This window comes from Electrophorus electricus, chromosome 6 (genome assembly GCF_013358815.1).
Source record: "Electrophorus electricus isolate fEleEle1 chromosome 6, fEleEle1.pri, whole genome shotgun sequence".
Lineage (NCBI taxonomy): Eukaryota > Metazoa > Chordata > Actinopteri > Gymnotiformes > Gymnotidae > Electrophorus > Electrophorus electricus.
This window is the reverse complement of record NC_049540.1, coordinates 25,735,362-25,756,346: the sequence shown is the minus strand read 5'-3', so window position 1 is coordinate 25,756,346 and position 20,985 is coordinate 25,735,362. Positions and strand designations below refer to the sequence as shown.

Genomic DNA, 20,985 nt, shown 5'->3' with positions numbered 1-20,985 from the left:
AATCTGATGCTGCGTGTAAGTGTGTAAATCCGTTAGACATCTACGCGCCACACGGGGGCGATATCACCCCTTGAAGTGTCCTCCGTCATGCTTAACGACATAAATATGGCGCTGCCCGGAGACGACAACGTGAAAAAGAGCTGTACCGATGGAAAGAGAAGCGCTTCATATAAGGAAACAATACGTACAAAAGCAGAGCTTGTACTACAGAGCAGAAAGCATGCTAATGAGTTATTCGACGTCCTGGAATACCTACAGGTGCGCAATGTAAAGGAAATAAATGAGCTTGATAGACCCTAGCCGCAACTCTGCTAGCTGGGGTAGCTAACCGCTAGGTTCAGTTGCTACCACTTTATCATCTTTGAATTGTCTAGCTACGTGTTTTTTTTTATGCGTAAAGCATGTTAAAAAGCTAAACAATTCTTTTTGACTTGCAGTCTGAGGAAGAAAATGAAGTTATTTTTGCTATCAACGCCTGCCAGAAGATATTCTGTGCGTTGATGGAAAGAGGTGATTTGTATGTTGGTCAGCTACCAAAAGAAAAAGAAATATTGGAAGGTAAGATGCACTGCGCACTCAAACAGCTAACTATCCCTACATAGCTACGGTATGAAGAGTTATAACACCAACCCTCAGCCACTCGGTTAACATTCAGGCTCTGTCAAATGTTGGTGCTGTATAACAGATACAAGGGTACAAATCTGTAACTACGCTTTGTGATCTGTAATATTTAACTGCATGATGGACTTCGGAGATAAGCTATTTTTTTTCTCATAACCATATTCCCACAACCTTGAAAATGTAGTGATTCAGGAAACTAACTTTCAAAGCTCAAGAAATTGCTACAATAGTGTTATTTTTAGTTATGTTTCAGTAGAAGACTCCAAACAGCACAGTAAGCAGTTCTTTATAAGTAAGTTCCTGAATGCTGCTTTAGTAGCTTCTAACTTGTCTGGAACGTCTTTGTTTGTCCTGCAAGGTGATCGTGATGTGGTAGAAAAGTATAAGATGTTTATAAGGCACCGTTACAATGATTGTATAGAACTGCTTCAAGACTGCATGGACCATGAGGCATACCAAGTGAAGGTGAGTAAACCTAGATACACTAGTAGACATGTCTGATTTCTTTATACAGTTGCAGGTCTGAGCATTGACACAGTTTATTCCACTATGTGGGATTGTTTTTGCTTTCAGCCTAGCTGACGAATGTCGTTTGACTTCATTCTAGTTTGTTTAATACAGTATTTACATATAGATTTTGCTCTTTATGTTCTGGGTAGATGTGTCTCTTTTAGAGTCCTATAGATCTCTGCCTTATATTGAAGTCCTCTGTTGATGTTGTAGGAGAGTGCCCTCTGCGTGCTAATGAAGTTTGCAGTGGTGGAAGGGAAGCATTCTCTTCAAGAGCAGAACTGGAGTGAGCACAGCAACTTTCCTTTTGAGCTCATAGAGGTGAGTCCTCCCAAGAAAAGCAATGCACCGTTACCTTTTTCATATCAGGTTATCCCTACTGACACTGAATATCTCTACAATGGCCACACGGTTTGTATGTGTGGAATACAAGTTGAGTTTTTAAATAAATATATGCTAAATATTTCATTAACTGAATCAATGTGTGGTGTTTGTCTTGGTGTGCATGTCTACAGGCAGTGGTGCAAGGTCTGCTGTCAGAGAAGGAAGATATGGCTCTGCTCATATCCAGGTTTCAGGAGTTCCTAGAAATGGATGACGTGCGATACTACGTCATGAGCTCATTCCGCAACAATATCAACAAAGTAATGAGCAGAAACCAGCAGGTGTGTTTATGAAAGTGAATGTAGTAATTGCCATAGTCATCTATGCATGAAGAAGACTGTGATCATTTATATGGATAGTTTAGTGAATGCACCAGTGTTTTTCCCATTCTGACAATTCTTTTGTGTGGGTTGTAGACACACCATCTGTACATTTGTAAGAGTTCCCCTTATTCTGTGTTTTTCCTGTCTTTGGTAGGCTGTGCTGCCAGTGTACCAGAGTAATGTCTTCACCCTACTCACATCTATCAACATGCCCAGCCAGGACTCGGAGATCACCAACTTCCTTCTCAAGCAGGAAAGTAAGTCTACACCTTTATGTGCAGCATCAGTCCTTCTCTAAACTCTTAACTAGTGTTCTTCCAAACTGGAGCATGTCTCAGGAACACTAACGTAGTTGATGATGATGATGATTTTCCAGCAGTTGCCAAGGACTGGAAAGCAGCCAAATTAAAAGTAAGTGGAAGCTCTTAAAGATGTGATTTGTCAACTGTGTAGTGGTTGATGTTCCTCAAATCTGAGTGATTGGCTTCCTCTGTCTCATCTCCGTCTCATCATGAAGCATCACAAACGCGCCTTTGAGCAGATGTGGCTGACCTTTCTGAAGTACAAGGTACTGTGAAGTCCCTATTGGCAGGTACTAGACTGAAGTGCTGTTCATTGGGGCCTAAAGCATACCGTGTCTCCTCCTGCAGTTGCCTGCTAGCATGTATAAGAAGGTGCTTGTCATCTTGCATGACTCCATTCTGCCTTATATGAACAATCCCACACTGATGATCGACTTTCTGACTGCAGCATATGATGTTGGTGAGTCTATACAGTTAACAATATATGATTATTCAACTTGACCAAAAAGAAATGTATTGCAGAACATTTTGGGGTATTGTGATAGCAACTTAAGATTTAGTGAGTGAGAAGAGGCCAGTGGCTGAGAGTGTTCATGGAGCTTTTTTTTCTGAACTAGGAGATATTTAAAGGTTTATGATTGGGGTTTTTTTGTAATGCAGCATAATATTAAAGCATGCTGGTGTATCTCTATTGGACTGTAGGAGGAGCAATCAGCTTACTGGCTCTGAATGGCCTGTTTGTGCTCATTCATGAACACAATCTGTAAGTACCTACTAAACCAACCATAACTCTAATGTTTTGCACATTGAGTGATTTTATTTATTTTATTTCTACTGAACCTGACTGCAGATTTTCCTCTCTTAAAACAGAGATTATCCTGAATTCTATAAAAAGTTGTACAACCTGCTGGACCCATCTGTATTCCATATGAAGTACAGAGCACGGTTCTTCCACTTAGCCAACATATTCCTCTCTTCAAGGTAACCCTGCTCCTCACACACTTCTGTTTGTGATAATTTGACTACAAGTTATTAAATTACCTTTTAGCCTTGAATAATCTGCTCTTTGCTCTGCTTTGAAAAAAGATTTTTCATTGCTGGATGTTTTTGTCCCATCTAGTCACCTACCAGCCTACCTTGTGGCAGCATTCATCAAGCGACTATCCCGGCTTGCCCTGACGGCGCCCCCTACTGCCCTCCTTATTGTACTGCCCTTTATTTGTAACCTCATTCGTAGACACCCCTCTTGCAGAGTCCTGATCCACAGACCCAGTGCAACTCATGGTATGGCACTAACTCTACTGCCCCAGTCATGTTAATGTACTCAGAGGAATGCTTCTTTTGCTCAGTGTCCAGTAGAAGAGTATGCTTAAAGAGGAAATGAATGGTAAGTTATTTATTTGTGAGACTCTGCCTTGTGTTTCTCAGTGCCCTGTAATGACCCATATGTGATGGAGGAGGAGGACCCTGCACAGTGTCGAGCACTAGAGAGCAGTCTGTGGGAACTTCAGGTGAATTGCATTTTAAAATGACCATCATAGAAATCATGTATTGTCTATTACCATACACAAACAATTTTAATGCGTCTCCCTGTACTTATTTTAAAATAATTAAGTGTATTTGAAACACAAAATTGCCCTTTAAATAGACAGACTTACTTTCTGCAGTTCTATTGTTACTGTTCATTTGCTGCTTTTGATCACTGTGAATCCTTATAAAATAAGCCTATGCTGAATAATATTGGAAATGGAAGGTCTCGCGTAAAAACCAAGTTCTGTTTCTAAGGCTGGCGTGGCTTAGTGAGAAAAATGGGAGGATTCTCAAGCGAGAAGTGTTTTTCACGTAGTTGTCTTGTAACTGCACGAATTTCCTTATTCACTCAGACCCTGCAGAGTCACTACCATCCAGCTGTAGCCAAAGCGGCCAAAGCGATCAACCAGCCATTACCCGAGGCAGAGGATGAACTGGGCAAGCTGTTGGAGCTGTCCACTTTTGAGGTGCGTGTGTGTGTGGGGGGAATTCATGACATTATGATTTTGGCTGTTTTCTTACTTTGCACATTATCCAATACTGTCACTTTTTCATGTAGCTGATGGAGCGAGACCTGAAAAACCCAAGACAGTCCGTGCCTCTGGAGTTTGACCCAGCCAATGGCTTGCTTCAGAGCCCCCGAGAAGTGGTGGGCATGCACTTCTCTCTGGAGTAGAGCACCATGTCTCGTGAAACATGGAGAGCTTTCTCTTCCTGTGTCTCTTTTGTAATTTGTCTTTTCATGATGTTTTATGTGTAATAAATTAGTTTATGTCCTGTATGAATAAAAAGATCTTTTTGTGAACACATGCTTATTGACTAAGTTGAATAAGGGGTGATCTGTACTAACAGGAGGAAATATCCTCTCAGTGAGCCGAGTTACCATGTGTTTTTCTGAAAACACCAATTTCCTTTAAGAGCATTGTGCATTTATTTACTTTGGTGCATCACTGTTCACGTGTACGTTTGTCATTTTATACATGTCTCATATCAGAGCGTGGTACTACTTTGAATGAGCCGATGACTAAACGCATCTGCCCACTCCGCGACGGTAGAGGGCGCTAAAGCCGAAGCGGCACCATAAACACTTCCAAAACATTGCCGAAGTAATTCTGCAGGCGCGCCTCTAGTGAAAGGTTTGAGAGGTGCATGAAAAGTCGGCAAACGCGTGTGGTGTTGCTAAGCTGTGTGTATTCAGGTGTATAAACTAGCTAAGAATGGCCGACGACAGATTTAAAAACATTCCCGAGGCTGACATTGACCCTAACGGCGTGTTCAAATATGTCCTCATCAGAGTGCACAGCAAAGATGATGAGTCGTACGTTGACGTGGTGCGAGGTTACGCCTGGGCTGAATATCATGGTATGGAAGTGTTTGAATGCATGAGGAGATTATTGAAGATTTATTACAAGTTTAGTCATTAAATTTACACTATCTTGGAGCATTGTCAGAAATAACGTGGTTAGCTAAACTAAATAGTTAAACTGAAGAACCAACTAACTAAGTTGGATCACTTGCATCATTTAAGAGTTTCCAAGCTGGCTCCATAACTTGTTTTACCGTTTCTCTGTATGTCCTTTTCAGCTGATATCTATGACAAGATTTCTGGGGAGCTGGAGAGAGCAGGGAGTGTTGACTGTGAGTGTGTGGGAGGTGGAAGGATAAAACATGACAGTGCCGGAAAAAAGATCCATATATATGGCTATTCCATGGTAAGCAACACTCCTAAACTCGACGCGAAGCTCAGCGGAACCCACTAGGAAGGAAAATGTTACGGTGGTAATGATTATTACTGAGATGACATAACCAAGTTTTCTCTGTTTTCAGGGCTTTGGGCGAGCAAATCACTCAGTTTCTGCGGAGAAATTAAAGGCAAGATACCCTGACTATGAAATCACCTGGGCAAATGAAGGCTACTGAGTGACTGGTCATGGCTCTGTCACCCTGGGCAGCAAAAGCTGCGCCTTTTACACAGAACCTGCTTTTTCTCGGCCTAGAAAGGAGAGGAAACCATGGGGTCTCAAAGCGTCCTCAGCTGCTGAAGTTAAGGGATGGATGCAATTGTTTTCCCATTATCAGAAGCTAGATTAATTTACTTATTTTATCTTGTTCATGCATTTGTTTTGTTTTCTTCAGTTCAGATGTGGTCTGGATTTTGTTTACATTTTGATAATAAAAGGTCATCCACAGCTTCACATGTTATGTGACGTTATCAGGAAAAGTACTAAAGGGCCTTATTATTAAGAGACATTACAGTGCTAATGAACAGCCTGCTCATGCCTCGCTTTATAGAGCTGTTCTCATGTCAGTATGAGATAAGTAAGCGAGGCCCTTCGTATGCATTGGGTCTAGGCAATTTTTTTTTTCTCTCCAAAATATCTGGGTCACAAACGCTGTAAGTGTAAACCAGTAAATCATGAAATCAGACCTGTGAATTACAATAAAGCTTAAAATTACAATAAAGCAGAATTACAATAATAGAATTACAATAAAGAACAATAATAGGATTACAATAAAGCGTCATTTTTATGTAGTTGCATATGTATCATTAAAGTAAGTAAATGTTTAAATAAATGTTTTCTCTCCGGTTTGTCTTTCCACCTTTCTACAAAGGAACCAAGACTGCTTATAATGGAAATTGCAGTGAGAAAATGGCCCAATCGCGATTGTTTCATTTGGCAGTGTTAGTTACACTGTAATGTGGGTTTCTAGAACAACAAATGTTTGCTGGTGCTTTTTTCCTTTACTGGGGAATTTGCAGTTTATGGCAGGTTAGCCAGTGCAGCTGAGTACGTCAGGGTGTCAAGTCCAGGTGTTATCTTTGTGGAGAAGCTGGCGGAGCAGGTGCTGAATTGTGACTGTGTATTCAGACCATCTCCACACTTCACACAGACCTGAGATGAAGAGGGAGGTCGTTTATCTCCTGGCCCTGCTGCTGACTATCCAACGGGGTGAGAGAGTTGTGTGGTGCTCTTTTTTAGAGGTTTTTTTTTTTTCTGATTAGGAAAATACATTTATTATTTTTTTCTCGCATCAAAATTTAGATTGAATAAACTTTTTTTAGACTTAGTAATTTAGCTATATTGGTTTGATAACAGTAAGAAGAATATACAGATGAGAATACAATTCAGAAATAACATTGAGAGCTGATACATTGTGTTATGCTGCTAAATCTTGTGGTCCAGCGCTTACCTGCCTGGTACAAATCAAACTGACCTTGTCCACCCTTGTACTACTGATATCTGCTAGTCTCTTGTATTAGAGACCTTTGCCTAGAATATTTCCAGTTGTAAGGCTCGGAGTGGGTAAAGCGACCTTTGAAACAATCTGCTGGAAGGCTTTTTAAACCCTTAAGAAGTTGTTTCCCATGCAAACCTTAAGACCTGAACTACACGGCATGCAATTTCAGTGGAGAATTGCTTTTAATACTAATTTAGCCCCACTGTCAAAATCCAACAGGGTCACTTAGCTTCTTTTTAAAGAAATTGCCCAACTGAAAGCCTTGAGAATTTGATATCTGTGATTAGTGTGCATGTATAGATGTCTAAAATATAATTATTAAACAATAATGAACATGCCATTCAATATCTGAAGATTTATTCAGTTGTTTGGTTTGCTTAATATTCTTATGGTAACTGACATTTATTTTACTTGTGTGACTTAAGAACACCACTGAACACAAACATGATCAAAGAGCAACGTAAGATTAAGATATCAAGCATAATAAAATATATCTTGATATAACAGATTATATCTGACCATGAAATCTTTGTAAAAGGACTAGCAGAAATATACCATCACATCTTAGACATCTCTAACATCCTTTGAAAAAGTAATTGTTTTAATTTTTTGTTTGTTTTCTTTTACTGTCGTTTAGTCATAGCATTGTCACCACTATGATTTTAATATGATATGGCGATTTGGGATTCTGTATGCGTGAAGTACGTTTTATCTTAAAATGGTGTTTTTAGTAGACTTAAAGCTAAAACCAAAGTTTTGATCATGATTTACCTCTTCTTTTGATCACAAATGCCTACATTTGCAGCCATTACGTTGGGGGCAAGTGTGTGCACAGGACAAAGATGTGACTTTGTGTGTGACTGCGCTGACTGTAACGATGAGCACGACTGTGGTGAGATACTGATGAGAGCTGCTGCATCTAATAGTCCTTTCAAATAAAAGTCCTGGCCTCTGCATTGCCAAGACGCAAAACAAATGTCTTTCTCCACCTGTTTGTGCATTCCTGGAATGGGACAGGTTATGGAGTGAAAGACTTTGTGTGTGACTTTGAGCAAGCTGGGATGTGTGGCTGGGCAGACAAGTCATCTGATCTCGGCTACACCTGGGAGAGGCGTCAGAGGGGAGATCCCCTCCCTGACAGTGGACCCTCCTCTGACTACACCATTGGCACCTCCACAGGTACACACTTGTTCACTTTATTTAATACACTTCACTTTATTTATTTCCAGATATTAAGGTTGTCCTGCTGTCTAAAGGTTTATGAAACAACATTTTTTAAGGTGGCATTATCGATTAAATTTGGATTTGGGAATTGTTAAAGCCGCTTTTAGTTGGGTTTTTTTTGTTGGTGGTCTTGTTGTGAGAGAGTATGTTTTTGCCCTGTATGTGTGGAATGTTTCTGTGCTTGGCGCAGGCTGGTTTATGGCAGTGTCAGCGGTGAGGGCGGAGTCTCCCAGCAGCGCTGTCTTGATGTCTCCTATGATGAGCCAGTCCTCGTCGACCTGCCGTCTTCGACTCCACTACTTTATGTGGGACTCAGGTGCACACATTTCCCCCACACTCTTTTGCCATTCCATCTGGCTCAACAGATTACATTCGTCCACGGTTCGGAGTAATATCACCAGTCACTGCTGTGCCTGTGCAGAGTGATAGGTCTTCTCTCTTCATGGGTTCTTCTTTCCCTCCGTCATCTTTTGGAGGACACCCTAGAGGTTGGGATTCCTGTTTAGCTTTCTGCTGTAAAAACTTAAAAATTGATGTGATTATTAATGTAGTGGCTTACTGTTGTCAAATTCTTGCACTCTGTGCTTTCCTTTGCATTTGATTATCCCAGGTTACACAGGGCTGGGGAAAAGGTCTCTCTGGGGCTCAGTGTGGAGGCCTGACAGCCAGGAGGCGGTGGTGTGGAGGCCAGAGAGCTTGAGTGTTCGTGCATGGAGGGAGGACACCATCTTCTTGGGCCGCATTCCTGGCCCCTTTCGCGTTCGGCTTCATTCGCTCCGTCGAGATGGGAGAAGAGGGGATTTGGCCGTTGACCAGCTGGAATTTCTGGACTGCGCCCTGCCAGGTGAGCGTGACCGGAGGCGAGAAGACAGCACAGTTCTTCCGATTTTGAATGTGCAGTGGATCAGAGGTCACAACTCCAGTTTAATTCCTGGGAGTTAGCTTCTTGACTGGTGTAAATGTGCGCTGACTCTGACTCTCTGACTCTTGTTGCTTCAGCCAGTGGACAGTGTGGCCCGGGTGATGTGAAGTGCAAGCGGGGTGGCTGCGTGGAGCGTCGCGCAGCATGTGACGGCACGGACGACTGCGGAGATGGAACGGATGAAGAGAACTGTGGTTAGTGAGCAGCAGTCTGCACTGCTGCCATGCCAGTCCCCAGTGAGTGAGTGGCAAGGTGGAGTGCATTCTGCTTACGAGCCTTTTGCAACACATCTTTTGTGTTTGGCTTCAGAGAGCCCCATCCCTGCTCCTGGACATCTGCAGGGTTTATGGAGTGAACGTTACAGAGGAAGAATGAGTCATAGTGCCCTTCTCTTTGCATTTAATTTTTTTGGTGCTAATCTCTGAATTAAACTGTTGTTTGGGTTTTGCAGAACAGTACCTAGGCTGTGACTTTGAAGATGGCCTGTGTAATTGGGACTTAAGAACATTGTCACCACTAAAGTGGATAAGGACAAGTCAGATGAATATATCATTGTCTGAGCCTCTGAGAGGACCTGGGAGAGACCACTCCACCAATTCTGTTTCAGGTACTTGCAAAGCTACTAGGCTTACAGTGAGTATGAAAAAAACAACTTTAATACTATAACCTTTAAGGTTATGTGATGGTAAAATATAGCCATGGTTTTACTTGCAGGCCATTTCCTGTATGTTACCAAGAAGGCTGGGTTGAAAGCTGATTGGGCATCTTTCCAAAGCCCTCGTCTGGCACCAACCAATAGTACACATCCCTGTCGTGTGAGTTCTTTAATATTATGCTGTTATTATTAAAGACAGCCATTTCACACAGGTTTACACAATTTTTTTCTCACATTGCCAGTATAAAATGTAATTGTGCTGTGATTAATTCTGGAAGTCACTGTCAGGTGTGCAAACCTGGTATTCAGAATACCAGCAGAGGTTCCTATTGTAATGTGTAGAAAATGTGCCCACCTGAACTGGCACCACTGCAGTCTCGTTAGCTGCTGGTGTTTCTCATTGGTGATGTTACAGATGGTGATGTACACGCACCAGTTTGGCAGGGTGTCTGGGGGTCTGTCAGTGCTAGTGGCAGAGAAAGCGATCTACCCAGTGTGGGAGCGCGGGGGCTCTCTGGGTGATGTGTGGGTCAAGGCAGAGGTGGAATTTGTCATCAATAGCACATTTCAGGTATGTAGCCTCACCATTAAAATCAGTCAGTGCTAGTACATCAGTCATGAGAAAAATGAGCCACTTAGATGTCGAGTTTTCCTCTATTATACCAAACCCGGTCTTTCCCTGCTTTGTGTCTTACCCTCTCCATTTATCCCACTTGCCTGCAGATACTGTTTGTCGCTGCCACTAGGGACCAGGCATACGGAGGCATCGCTATTGATGACATCACGCTATCCCCGGAATGTCACTTCTCCAATGGTCAGCTACTCCCTCTTTCATTAAACTCATGTGAGACGAACATGTAAACATGTAAACATTTACTGAACCTTATTAAGTAATACAAATGCAATCCATAGACCCAACTCTAAAAAATTGTAACCATAAGGTTAGGTTTAGACTTACGAAACTGAAACTAAGCAGGTGTGTAAACATTTACCTCCAGAATAAAGCTTAACCCATTTCCCGGACACCCTTCCTCTGTATGATTGTCCACTGGGTGGTTTGGCTCACTGCTGTCCACTCAGGTATGCTTGATCTCTCTAATGTCAGAGCCCATGCCGAGACCTTCATTTCCCAGGCCACCCAAACACCCCTGCACAGAGGACAGCAAGATGTGTGACTTCCAGGAGGACTGCATTGACGGAGAGGATGAGGCACAGTGTGGTGAGTTGTGTGTGTGTGTCTGCATATGTGCATGGGCACATGTATGTGTGTTTTTAAGTATTAGTATGCTAAAAACACCTGAATAAAGACATTTATGGTGCATATTGTTTTTTAACATTGTAAAAATTATTGAGGTCTCTTTGTAGACATGTTTGGAATAAGATGTGCATCTGTGTTCTGTTTATTCCCAAAGGTGACTTCTCCTATGAACAGGGTAGTAAAGGCTGGACAGACACTAGTATAGGAAGCCAAAGCTGGGAGCTAAAGCGTGAACTTAATAATGCCTCCACAGGTATGTGCTACTCCATAGTCTGGCTGGCATGGAGTCTAACTGACCTATAGTGTAAATACAGTGTTTAGGTTTAATATAATTCTGCATGTATTTGTGAGTTGTATCTGTGTGTGTGTTGGCAGAGGAGTTCTTGTATGTGAAGGAATCCCCTGGTCAACAGCTGACTGAAGCCCAGACCCGCAGTCCTCTGCTGGGCCCCTCCGGCCCCGCCTGCACCCTGCACTTCTCTTATAGGGTCACAGGCAGTAACCCACACACAGGTGCGCTGTGTCCATCACTATAACAGTACAGTAACCCACACACAGGTGCGCTGTGTCCATCACTATAACAGTACAGTAACCCACACACAGGTGCGCTGTGTCCATCACTATAACAGTACAGTAACCCACACACAGGTGCCCTGTGTCCATCACTATAACAGTACAGTAACCCACACACAGGTGCCCTGTGTCCATTACTATAACAGTACAGTAACCCACACACAGGTGCGCTGTGTCCATCACTATAACAGTACAGTAACCCACACACAGGTGCCCTGTGTCCATCACTATAACAGTACAGTAACCCAAACACAGGTGCGCTGTGTCCATCACTATAACAGTACAGTAACCCACACACAGGTGCCCTGTGTCCATCACTATAACAGTACAGTAACCCACACACAGGTGAGCTGTGTCCATCACTATAACAGTACAGTAACCCACACACAGGTGCCCTGTGTCCATCACTATAACAGTACAGTAACCCACACACAGGTGCCCTGTGTCCATCACTATAACAGTACAGTAACCCACACACAGGTGCGCTGTGTCCATCACTATAACAGTACAGTAACCCACACACAGGTGCGCTGTGTCCATCACTATAACAGTACAGTAACCCACACACAGGTGCCCTGTGTCCATCACTATAACAGTACAGTAACCCACACACAGGTGCGCTGTGTCCATCACTATAACAGTACAGTAACCCACACACAGGTGCCCTGTGTCCATCACTATAACAGTACAGTAACCCACACACAGGTGCGCTGTGTCCATCACTATAACAGTACAGTAACCCACACACAGGTGCGCTGTGTCCATCACTATAACAGTACAGTAACCCACACACAGGTGCCCTGTGTCCATCACTATGGCAATACAATAACCCACACACAAGTGTCCTGTGTCCATCACTATGACAGTACAGTAACCCACATTGAGGTGAAGTATAAGCAAGTATATTGGAGCTCTGGTGTTTATTCTGTCGCTAGGTGACGTGTTTGTAGCTGTAGTAGACAGCGTGTTGGGCACTCTACCCTGGTTATGGGAGTTCAGTGGGAGGACAGGTCAGGACCCTGCATCATGGATAAAGGAGGAGGTCTATATCGGAGCCAGAGATCATCGCTTCCAAGTACTAAAGAACACCTTTTCACATTTCACCAGCAGCTGTCATGCTCTTGTGTATTCTTTTCTTTCGTAAAAAGGATTAGCTCTTAGTTTTATCTTGGTCTTTTGATGTCTGGTTGGAAGAGTTGGTCTCTCTCTCTCTCTCTCTCTCTCTATCTCTCTCTGCTTTTTGTATTTTTTCCCCGTTCAAGTGATTTTTCACAGCTTCAGATATGTTGAGGTTGGAGATCTGTTCTGTAGCTTTTAATTGTTTTATTGTGTTTAAAGTTATCAAACAATTTAATTCTAAAATCTTAACTCTGATTTTTCTTTTCTTCTATGCTTTCCAACAATACGTTAATACCTTTTTTGAACGCACAAACAAATTCCTTTCTTTTTACTGTTTTAAGGTTTACTCACATTACTAAAACTGCATTAGTGTTTATTTATGTATTATACTGTCATTTTGTGCCAGGCATCCATCTGAAGGGATACACGCATTGTCTCACACACACACACACACACACACACACACACACACACACACACACACACTCACACACTCACACACACACACACACACACACACACACTCACACACACACACACACACACACACACACACACACTCACACACACACACACACACACACACACACACACACACACACACTCACACACACACACACACACACACACACACACACACTCACACACACACACACACACACACACACACACACACTCACACACACACACACACACACACACACTCACACACACACACACACACACACACACACACACACACACACTCACACACACACACACACACACACACACACACACACTCACACACACACACACACACACACACACTCACACACACACACACACACACACACACACACACACACACACACACACCTGTCCTGCTCCCAATCTCCTGATTACTTACCACTTTCTTGTGTGCCTCGTTTGCCTCTTCTGTTTGTCCCTCTGATTTAGACCACAGGAATCCTTCTTGCTCTCTGTGTTGCTGTCGGCCAGAGCATTTACGTCCAGCGAAACATCCGCACTCCCTAACTCTGCTGCGTCCACACACCTTCAGCTTTACTGCCGACACTTTCCTCTGTGTTTCGCATTACCCCCAGCTCTTCGCTGTGCATCTTTCGCATTCTTTACGGAGAATAAAGGAAACTCAGATTATGCATTCGGTCTTGCTCCCTCCCTGCCACAGTCAAATATACAAGGTGTTAGATGCAAGCGTACTGCCCAGATAAACAGTTAAACATTTTCTCAATGCATGTCTCTCTCATCAGCCACTTTATAAGAACCACCAGTTTAGTCTTGACAATGTACATATGTATGAAAATTGCAATATTTTCAGGGCTGAATGTGTTAAAATGATGTCTCTCTGTTTCCTTGGAAGCTGGAGTTCAGAGGTCGTGCTCAAAAGCTTGGCCACGATGCAGCCATAGCAGTAAAGGATGTTTCTTATGTCAGCTGCCACCCAAATTATATCCCCTCCACGTCTGGTGGTAAGAGCTCATGTGCATTATTGGTTGAGGCAAAAAAAATCCCGAACCTTCAAAGACTCCTGAGAGAGCATCTTGCATTACATAACTTTTGCATCTGATGGTAATTTAATCAGTTCATAGTTGATTTTCCCTTTTATGTGTTTATGAGAGAATATAACAAAGTTGCTGCATTTTCTTAAAATATACCTTCAGATCTGACCACTCATTCTGAAATATGTCACCGTTGTTTCCTCCAAACAGAGAATGTTTGTACTTGTTTAAGTTAATTTACTGAACATTAGGTTTTCCTTTTGTGGGAGTATATATAGAAGTTTGAATGATTTTATAATTTACTTTATTCTTAAATCAGAGCTGTCCTGTGACTTTGAGAAAGACTTATGTGGTTGGTACCAAGATCAAATAGATAACTATGACTGGAGGGCGGTGAATGGGACAGACCACACTACTGGCACTGGTACGAAAAGGGTTCTACAATACTCAACTTTTAAATAGTTTCTAAGGTAATATATGATGCATGTCATCTGGTCAACACTGTAACTATAATTATTAAATCTTAGCTTTGGTCCAGTATTTATTAGGAATTGTATTCTCACTCCTAAAAGTGATTGAAATTACTCATTAAACAAAATTATACTTACAGTATATGTGCTGAAAAATATTCTTCCCCTTGAAGAAGCTTTTTAAGTACTTTTTGCCCGCTGGCCGTATAGTATGTAATCAGTGTTCTCCCCAGGTAGAAGTCTAGTTGTGGATATGTGGGACCCAACACTGCGGGGCCTCTATGGTCATCTCCTCTCTCTTCATCAGCATACGCTGACCCAGCACTGTCTGACCTTCTTCTATAAGCTCTATGGCCCCCAAACAGGTATGAAGCAGAAGGAGAATGACCTGCCTGGTGTTTTTAACTCACGGCTAGCCTACATCTGGGTCCTTAAAACAAAACAAATCCTTTATGTTTAACCTCAGCTGTGTTCCCTTTGAAATGAAAAGTCTGCATGCAGCAGTTATTTCAGACTTAATATAGTTCTTCATTACTTTAAGGTAAATGCTTTGGGAATGTGGAACTCTTACAGGTGCCCTGAATGTTAAGGTTGTGTATGCGGATGGCTCAGAGGTGCTGTTGTGGACCCGTGGGGGTGCCCACGGCAACCTCTGGCATGAAGGACATTGCCCCGTGCCCCCACAACTCACTGCCTACCAGGTACAAGCAGGACTTTCTGAGCAACACATAAAATGCAACCTAAGTATGTGTACGATTATGTACATGTAGTAAATTAATTTTCTTCACATTCTTTATTCTTTTTCACTCTCTGTCTCTCAGTTGGTGTTTGAAGCGGTACGCTCAGGCTTTGATGGGCAGGTGGTTATAGATGATGTGGAATTTGTACAAGGGCCATGTTCTCTGCCTACGATGTGCTCATTTGAGGGCCAGCTGTGCGGTTACAGCAGGAGTGGAGCTGCTCTCTGGAACCACCAGAACTGGGCCTCCACCAGAATTGGCCCTAAGACGGACCACAGCCTCGAGACAGAGATGGGTGAGGAAGAGTGGATTTTTTGGATAGCAATTAAGAAAGAAATGAAATAAATCTGAACCATGACATAGTAACTTTTGAGTCCATTATCTCACCGCCATTGTGTTTGATATTAGAGCAGAATGAGAGAAGAGTATTGCATGTCTCCACAGGGTACTATATGCTGGCTCACAGCAGTGTGGAGGTCCTTCCTCAGGGCAGTGTAATGACCCTGACCTCCCCTCTACACCAGAGTGTGGGTCACACTGAATGTGTCCACTTCTGGTACCACACTGGTGGACAAAACCCAGGTTAAACAGTAGAAACAGACATGCATCTCATGTTTTACAATACAGTAGCACACTCTCCCTAAGAGCCTGTAGAAATGTGTGTGCATGCATGTAGCCTAGCTGTGTGTGTGTGTGTGTGTGTGTGTGTGTGTGTGTATGTGTGTGTGTGTGTGTGCGCGTGTGTGTGTGCATGCATGCGTGTGTATAAATATATCTGTGTATATATATATACACACATGTCATGCAGGCACTCTGCGTGTGTATGTAAAGCCTGTGAAGGGGATCAAGACCCTGTTGTTCTCCAGCAGTCTGAGCCAGGGAGACGTATGGCACCTGGCCATGGGCAACATCCGCTGGTATGGAGACTGGCAGGTAGGCCCTTCATCAGCACCTGAGACACACAGCTCGTCTCCTAGTTCCACAGATCTTAACCTGTCACTGAAATGGGGCCTTTCCTGGCAAAGCGCAGAAAGCATTTTCAGCTCCGACATGCCGTGCATCTCGGGGGTGTTATTAGAATGGTGTAGATGGTTGTGGTGTGTCTCTCAGTTGCAGTTCGAAGTGAAGGGAAGTGGAGACATAAGCACTTATATTGCGGTTGATGACATCACCTTCTCAACCCACAGTTGTCCTGCTACAGGTTTGTTTGTAATCCATACGAAAAGAAACTTTTCTGAACACTGAATGAAATAGCAACAAATTAAAGTGCATTGTTAGTTTTTCGCCATTTGGGTTCTGTTTGTTACAAATATTCAGATGAGATGTGTGACCTGGAGAGAGGGCTGTGTGGATGGACCAACACTCAGAGCCACTCTCTAGACCGCTTGGACTGGGATCTAAGCAGCCTGCTGACTGAACCTCACTACCCCACACCACAATATGACCACACACTGGGAAACAAGAGTGGTCAGTTGTGTTTTTTAAACTTGGTTACCTAAGATACCTTGGATACTTTTGTTTTTGTAGCATTTTTGTAATATTGAACTACTGTTTGCATTACAATAGTTACATTCTACCACCGTTACATTTTGTACTGGTTCCCATTAATACTACTGTTATTATCATAATCCAGAACACACTGTGCTTAGTTCTAAGAGGCATATTTAATTCTTGCTCCTCAAGGTCACTTCCTGTTCCTTCCATCCTCTCCTCGAGACACTGCTAGCCAAAATGCCTGGCTACTGAGCCCTCATCTTCCCCCCACCAAAGGCACCTGTTTGCAGTTTTGGGCATATCAGTCTGTTGCCAGTAAGGATAGAGCCACATTCTATTAACCATGAATTATTTCCCATTAATCATTTCTGAGAGTTCAATAATCCTAGTACTTATTAAAAAAAAATGCATTGTAAACTAATAGAATAATAAACAAAAGAATAAATAGTCTTTTGCTCTATCAGGTAAACATGAAACATGAATTATAGAGTGTGCTTCAAGAGCTGATTAAGACAAATATAATGGGTGCTTTGTGTATTAACTCTGGGTAAAGGGCCAGTGGGCGGTAGCAGCCTTGTTCACCTTCTCTTGCAGATGACAGCAAGTTGACAGTGTGGAGGCTGAGCGAAGGGTTCAGGGATGAGCTGCTGAGTATGACTGAAGCCGGGCCCAGTTGGAGGCACTTCCACACCAACATCACATCTGAGAGGGAGTACCAGGTAAGACCTTTCTCCTGACAACTCATCTAGTGCAGTGTCACAGAGGCTTCAGTGCTGAATTTCTGGATGTTTCTGCATGAAAGATCTGGGTGACTTTGCTGTAAATTATTATAAAATTGAGTTAGATCTATTTTGCTTTTATTTGCTTTACATGCATTTATTTTATGTTTTTGTCCCTTAAAAACTTAAGCAGTCAGTCATGATTAACTTTAGGGTCAGGAACAGTTAGTGTAGTTTGTTACAGAATAACTACTTCAAAGTGTTCGTGTGTGTGCATTTGCATGTGGTTGTGTGTATGTGTAACAGATTGTGTTTGAAGGTCTTAAAGGGATTAAGGGTGTTCTTGCTCTGGATGACTTTGGGTACACTGTGGGAGTCAACTGTGCCGGTGAACACACAGACCAGACACGTAAGAGTTGAGCTTTGTTCTTTAGCTGCCCTACCACTCTGACTCTCGTGCCTGTCACATCTGATATAAGATGCACCACAAAAAGTGTACGTAGAGAAACATGCCCATGACTTTTGTTCTTGAAATTGATACTTTTACTTATTCAGCCCGTCCATCACATGACCTCACAGCGGCTGTCGTTGCCTCTGTCGTGGTGGCAGTCCTCTTGGTTCTGACAGTGTCTGGCTTGCTGGTGTTCTACCTGAGAAGGCACGGGCACATCAAAGCTCAGGCAAAGGATCTCAGGTCTGAATTTTTCAAATGACCTCTACAACTCCAGACGTACGGTAAGCATATGCTGTTATGGGACCTGCATGTCCTGTTCATTAAATGTACTTAACTGTAAATTACATTTCAATCCATGAACCTTCCAGTGTGCCCAAGAACAATGATGAAATAGTATGGAGGTAATCCCGGGTTGAAAACAGATCATCCCATGGTTGAAAACAGGCTTGAGATTTGTGTCCTGCTGCCACAAGATTTGTTGAGGCACTTGTGTTAAGGGAAACAGTCTGCTGTAAATCACAAAAGTCTGAATATATCTGCTACGTCTGACAGCTTTTACATCCCTGTTTGCAGGAGCTGGAGGAACAAGCATGCCCTAGGTTGTCATAGTGACCGTGGCCTTCACATGATGTCACAGCAGAGGAAAACTCTGTAGGGTGAAGCACTTAACAGCCGTACCCAAGAACATTTAGAGAGCAGAAGAAGGCTTTCATTTTTGCAGTATCTGTACCAATTTGAAAAGAGCCAGGCAAGCTGGGACTTAAGGTGATGCAGAAACATGAAAGGGCTCATTCCAATATGTGCAATTTAATATTTTATCTGGATTTTTCTTGGTCTGATATTGTTAATCACATAAGTTAAATGTCTTGTTAATCAAGTTCTTAGAATTATTTGTGGCGATTGTATTCTAGTTTTCTAAGTAACTGTCAAAATTCCTACACAATTCATCTTTAAGTAACCTATAAGTGGCATTTGAAAAGAGAAGAGCATAAAATAAGATGTTACACAAGAGAACAATCCATTTTATACATTTGTAATTTTGAAATCTGCATATATCTTAAGATTTTCAGGATTCACATCACTGGTGAAATTTTAATAGGATCTCTATTCAAGATTGTTTAATTTAAATAAAGTTGATTTTAAACGCCTCCCTTATGCTGTGATTTTTGGAATACACAGTCATCTTGGGAAGCCATGTTCAATTTTCCAAGCAAATGTTTTGTCAGCTTTATCGATCAAGCACATAATGGTAAAACATTAGAATGACGGCATTCCGCCCTAGCAACAGCATTGTTTCCACGGCAACATCCTCTCAGTCCATTTGTCCGGGACATCAACGGGCGACAGTGTTCACAATGTAGGCTGTTCATGACGAAATAGTTTGCAGGGGGCTAACAATAAAAAAGCAATGAAAAGACAGTAGGATATTATTGATTACTGTTCTCAGAACAGATGCACAGACTGAGCATGCATCTGTCGTCTGACAGACTTCGTCATGCTCTTGCTAAACTCTGAATAGTTAAGACGACCCACGCGTTTTTGACCGGCCCAGTCTGCTCTCTCCGTCGGCGTGCATCGCCAAGCAGAACATCTGCCGCGAGATTATAGTACAGCATGGAGCCCGCCGTGCTCATATTCTTGCTGTACGTGATGATAGCCCACGAGCTGGTGTGCGGACTTGTGCAGTACCGGAGACGAGCAGCCAAGCCACGCGAACGTGCCGCTGTCACATGGCACTCCAGGTGAGCGGCGGAGGGGCGCGAGAGCGCAAGGGCGCGCGCGCCAAAAAAAAAACAAAACAAAAAAAACCCAAACCAAACCAAAACGAAACAAAACCGCGCGTGCCTGTGCGATGAATAGCGCGAAGCGTGCATGTTCTTGTTTTGATCGCCGCGTGCTGTGTCGCCTCTCCCCTTCAGCGCTCGTGTGTGCCATGGCACATGGAGGTTTAGCAGCAAGTCCGTGAGGTCAGATAGACGAGGCTGGAAGAAAAGTGGACGCACAGTCAGGAAGGCGTGAAGCCGAGCGAATGCTGAGGATGGCTAATGGACCTAAGTCCGACTCAACGTGTTGAGAATACTGTAATAATAGATACATTACGCCGCTTACTGCCTTTAACTGTGCTTTGATGGACAATGAATGCAACTGTTTTGTTTGCCAAAAGGGTTACGTTTACATGTTAATATGGACATCTCCGTGTGACTTCTAGTGTGGTACTGTGTTTGACCAGGCAGCTGCTGTTTTTGTCTGTGGGGAAGTCTGTAGATTTGTGTGCTACATGTCTGTGTGTCATTTGTTTATGGATTTTGTGCTCCATTTAAATAGGAACAGTATTAATTAGTAATGTAATGCACCAAAAAATATTGCTATGGTGTTTAGAGTTAGATTGTAAAAGAAAAATGTAGTACATTGTTTTACATATGCATTATGGAAATAAACTAATGAAAGAAAGGAATTAATATTAATGCTAGTGATCACCAGTAAAGCAGTGATTCCTCTAAGCAAAGAATCAGTACACGTCACTGGTGACTTATACAGCCACATTGAGATTCAGCTGCTCCCTTTGCGTGATGTTCTGTATGCACAGTACTAATTAAAAGTAAAAATAAAGCTTCTGGTCCTGTGTTCCATCTCATGTCTTTGAACCATATACACAACAACTGAATCATGTGTTTTTTATTTGACATTTTGATCACTGTCCACTGTCTCAATATCACCGAAGCTGCCAGTTTGCCACTATGAAATAGGTTTGTGGCATCCTGCCTAAGTAACTACCTCCTACTCCCTACTTCCTTCTCCCTTCGGCATGCTGGTGTGGTAGGGAACACCAGGATGCTGATATCCTGTATACATGTCTTTGTTCCGATGCTTTGAGCCAGAACTTCCTGAAGCCAGTGGCTGTGCTCCCTGGAGCAGCACTGCAGCAAACATCAGTTCCACCGATG

At 42.8% G+C, this 20,985-nt stretch overlaps 3 protein-coding genes across 4 annotated transcripts; all 3 read left to right on the top strand.

Annotated features, from left to right (window-relative positions):
* Positions 1–95: 95 nt before the first annotated feature.
* On the top strand, positions 96–4,479 carry noc4l (nucleolar complex associated 4 homolog). Of its 2 annotated transcripts, none has more exons than XM_027003724.2 (15): positions 96–258; positions 438–558; positions 980–1,086; positions 1,345–1,452; positions 1,647–1,796; positions 1,993–2,095; positions 2,218–2,249; positions 2,356–2,406; positions 2,489–2,600; positions 2,843–2,903; positions 3,011–3,121; positions 3,261–3,424; positions 3,569–3,651; positions 4,024–4,137; positions 4,230–4,479. In XM_027003724.2, the coding sequence occupies exons 1-15, from the start codon at positions 106–108 to the stop codon at positions 4,344–4,346; spliced, it is 1,587 nt and encodes a 528-aa protein (XP_026859525.2). In that variant the 5' UTR covers positions 96–105; the 3' UTR covers positions 4,347–4,479. The 2 variants fall into 2 exon arrangements, with proteins under 2 accessions (XP_026859525.2, XP_026859524.2); XM_027003723.2 differs by having other exon boundaries at positions 2,215–2,249.
* A 297-nt stretch (positions 4,480–4,776) lies between these two features.
* Positions 4,777–6,244, top strand: phpt1 (phosphohistidine phosphatase 1). Its single transcript, XM_027003660.2, has 3 exons — positions 4,777–5,032; positions 5,255–5,382; positions 5,498–6,244. The coding sequence occupies exons 1-3, from the start codon at positions 4,888–4,890 to the stop codon at positions 5,588–5,590; spliced, it is 366 nt and encodes a 121-aa protein (XP_026859461.1). The 5' UTR covers positions 4,777–4,887; the 3' UTR covers positions 5,591–6,244.
* A 111-nt stretch (positions 6,245–6,355) lies between these two features.
* On the top strand, positions 6,356–18,888 carry mamdc4 (MAM domain containing 4). Its single transcript, XM_027003659.2, has 29 exons — positions 6,356–6,621; positions 7,716–7,802; positions 7,928–8,089; positions 8,325–8,450; positions 8,745–8,984; positions 9,134–9,250; positions 9,309–9,313; positions 9,513–9,663; positions 9,771–9,871; positions 10,127–10,282; positions 10,435–10,525; positions 10,817–10,930; positions 11,124–11,222; positions 11,345–11,482; positions 12,478–12,617; positions 14,025–14,133; positions 14,483–14,587; positions 14,867–14,998; positions 15,207–15,334; positions 15,455–15,668; positions 15,818–15,955; positions 16,182–16,306; positions 16,484–16,574; positions 16,691–16,840; positions 17,057–17,182; positions 17,462–17,586; positions 17,893–18,001; positions 18,142–18,321; positions 18,614–18,888. Exons 1-28 carry the CDS (start codon positions 6,570–6,572, stop codon positions 18,297–18,299), a joined length of 3,489 nt encoding a protein of 1,162 aa, XP_026859460.2. The 5' UTR covers positions 6,356–6,569; the 3' UTR covers positions 18,300–18,321; positions 18,614–18,888.
* Positions 18,889–20,985: the final 2,097 nt, after the last annotated feature.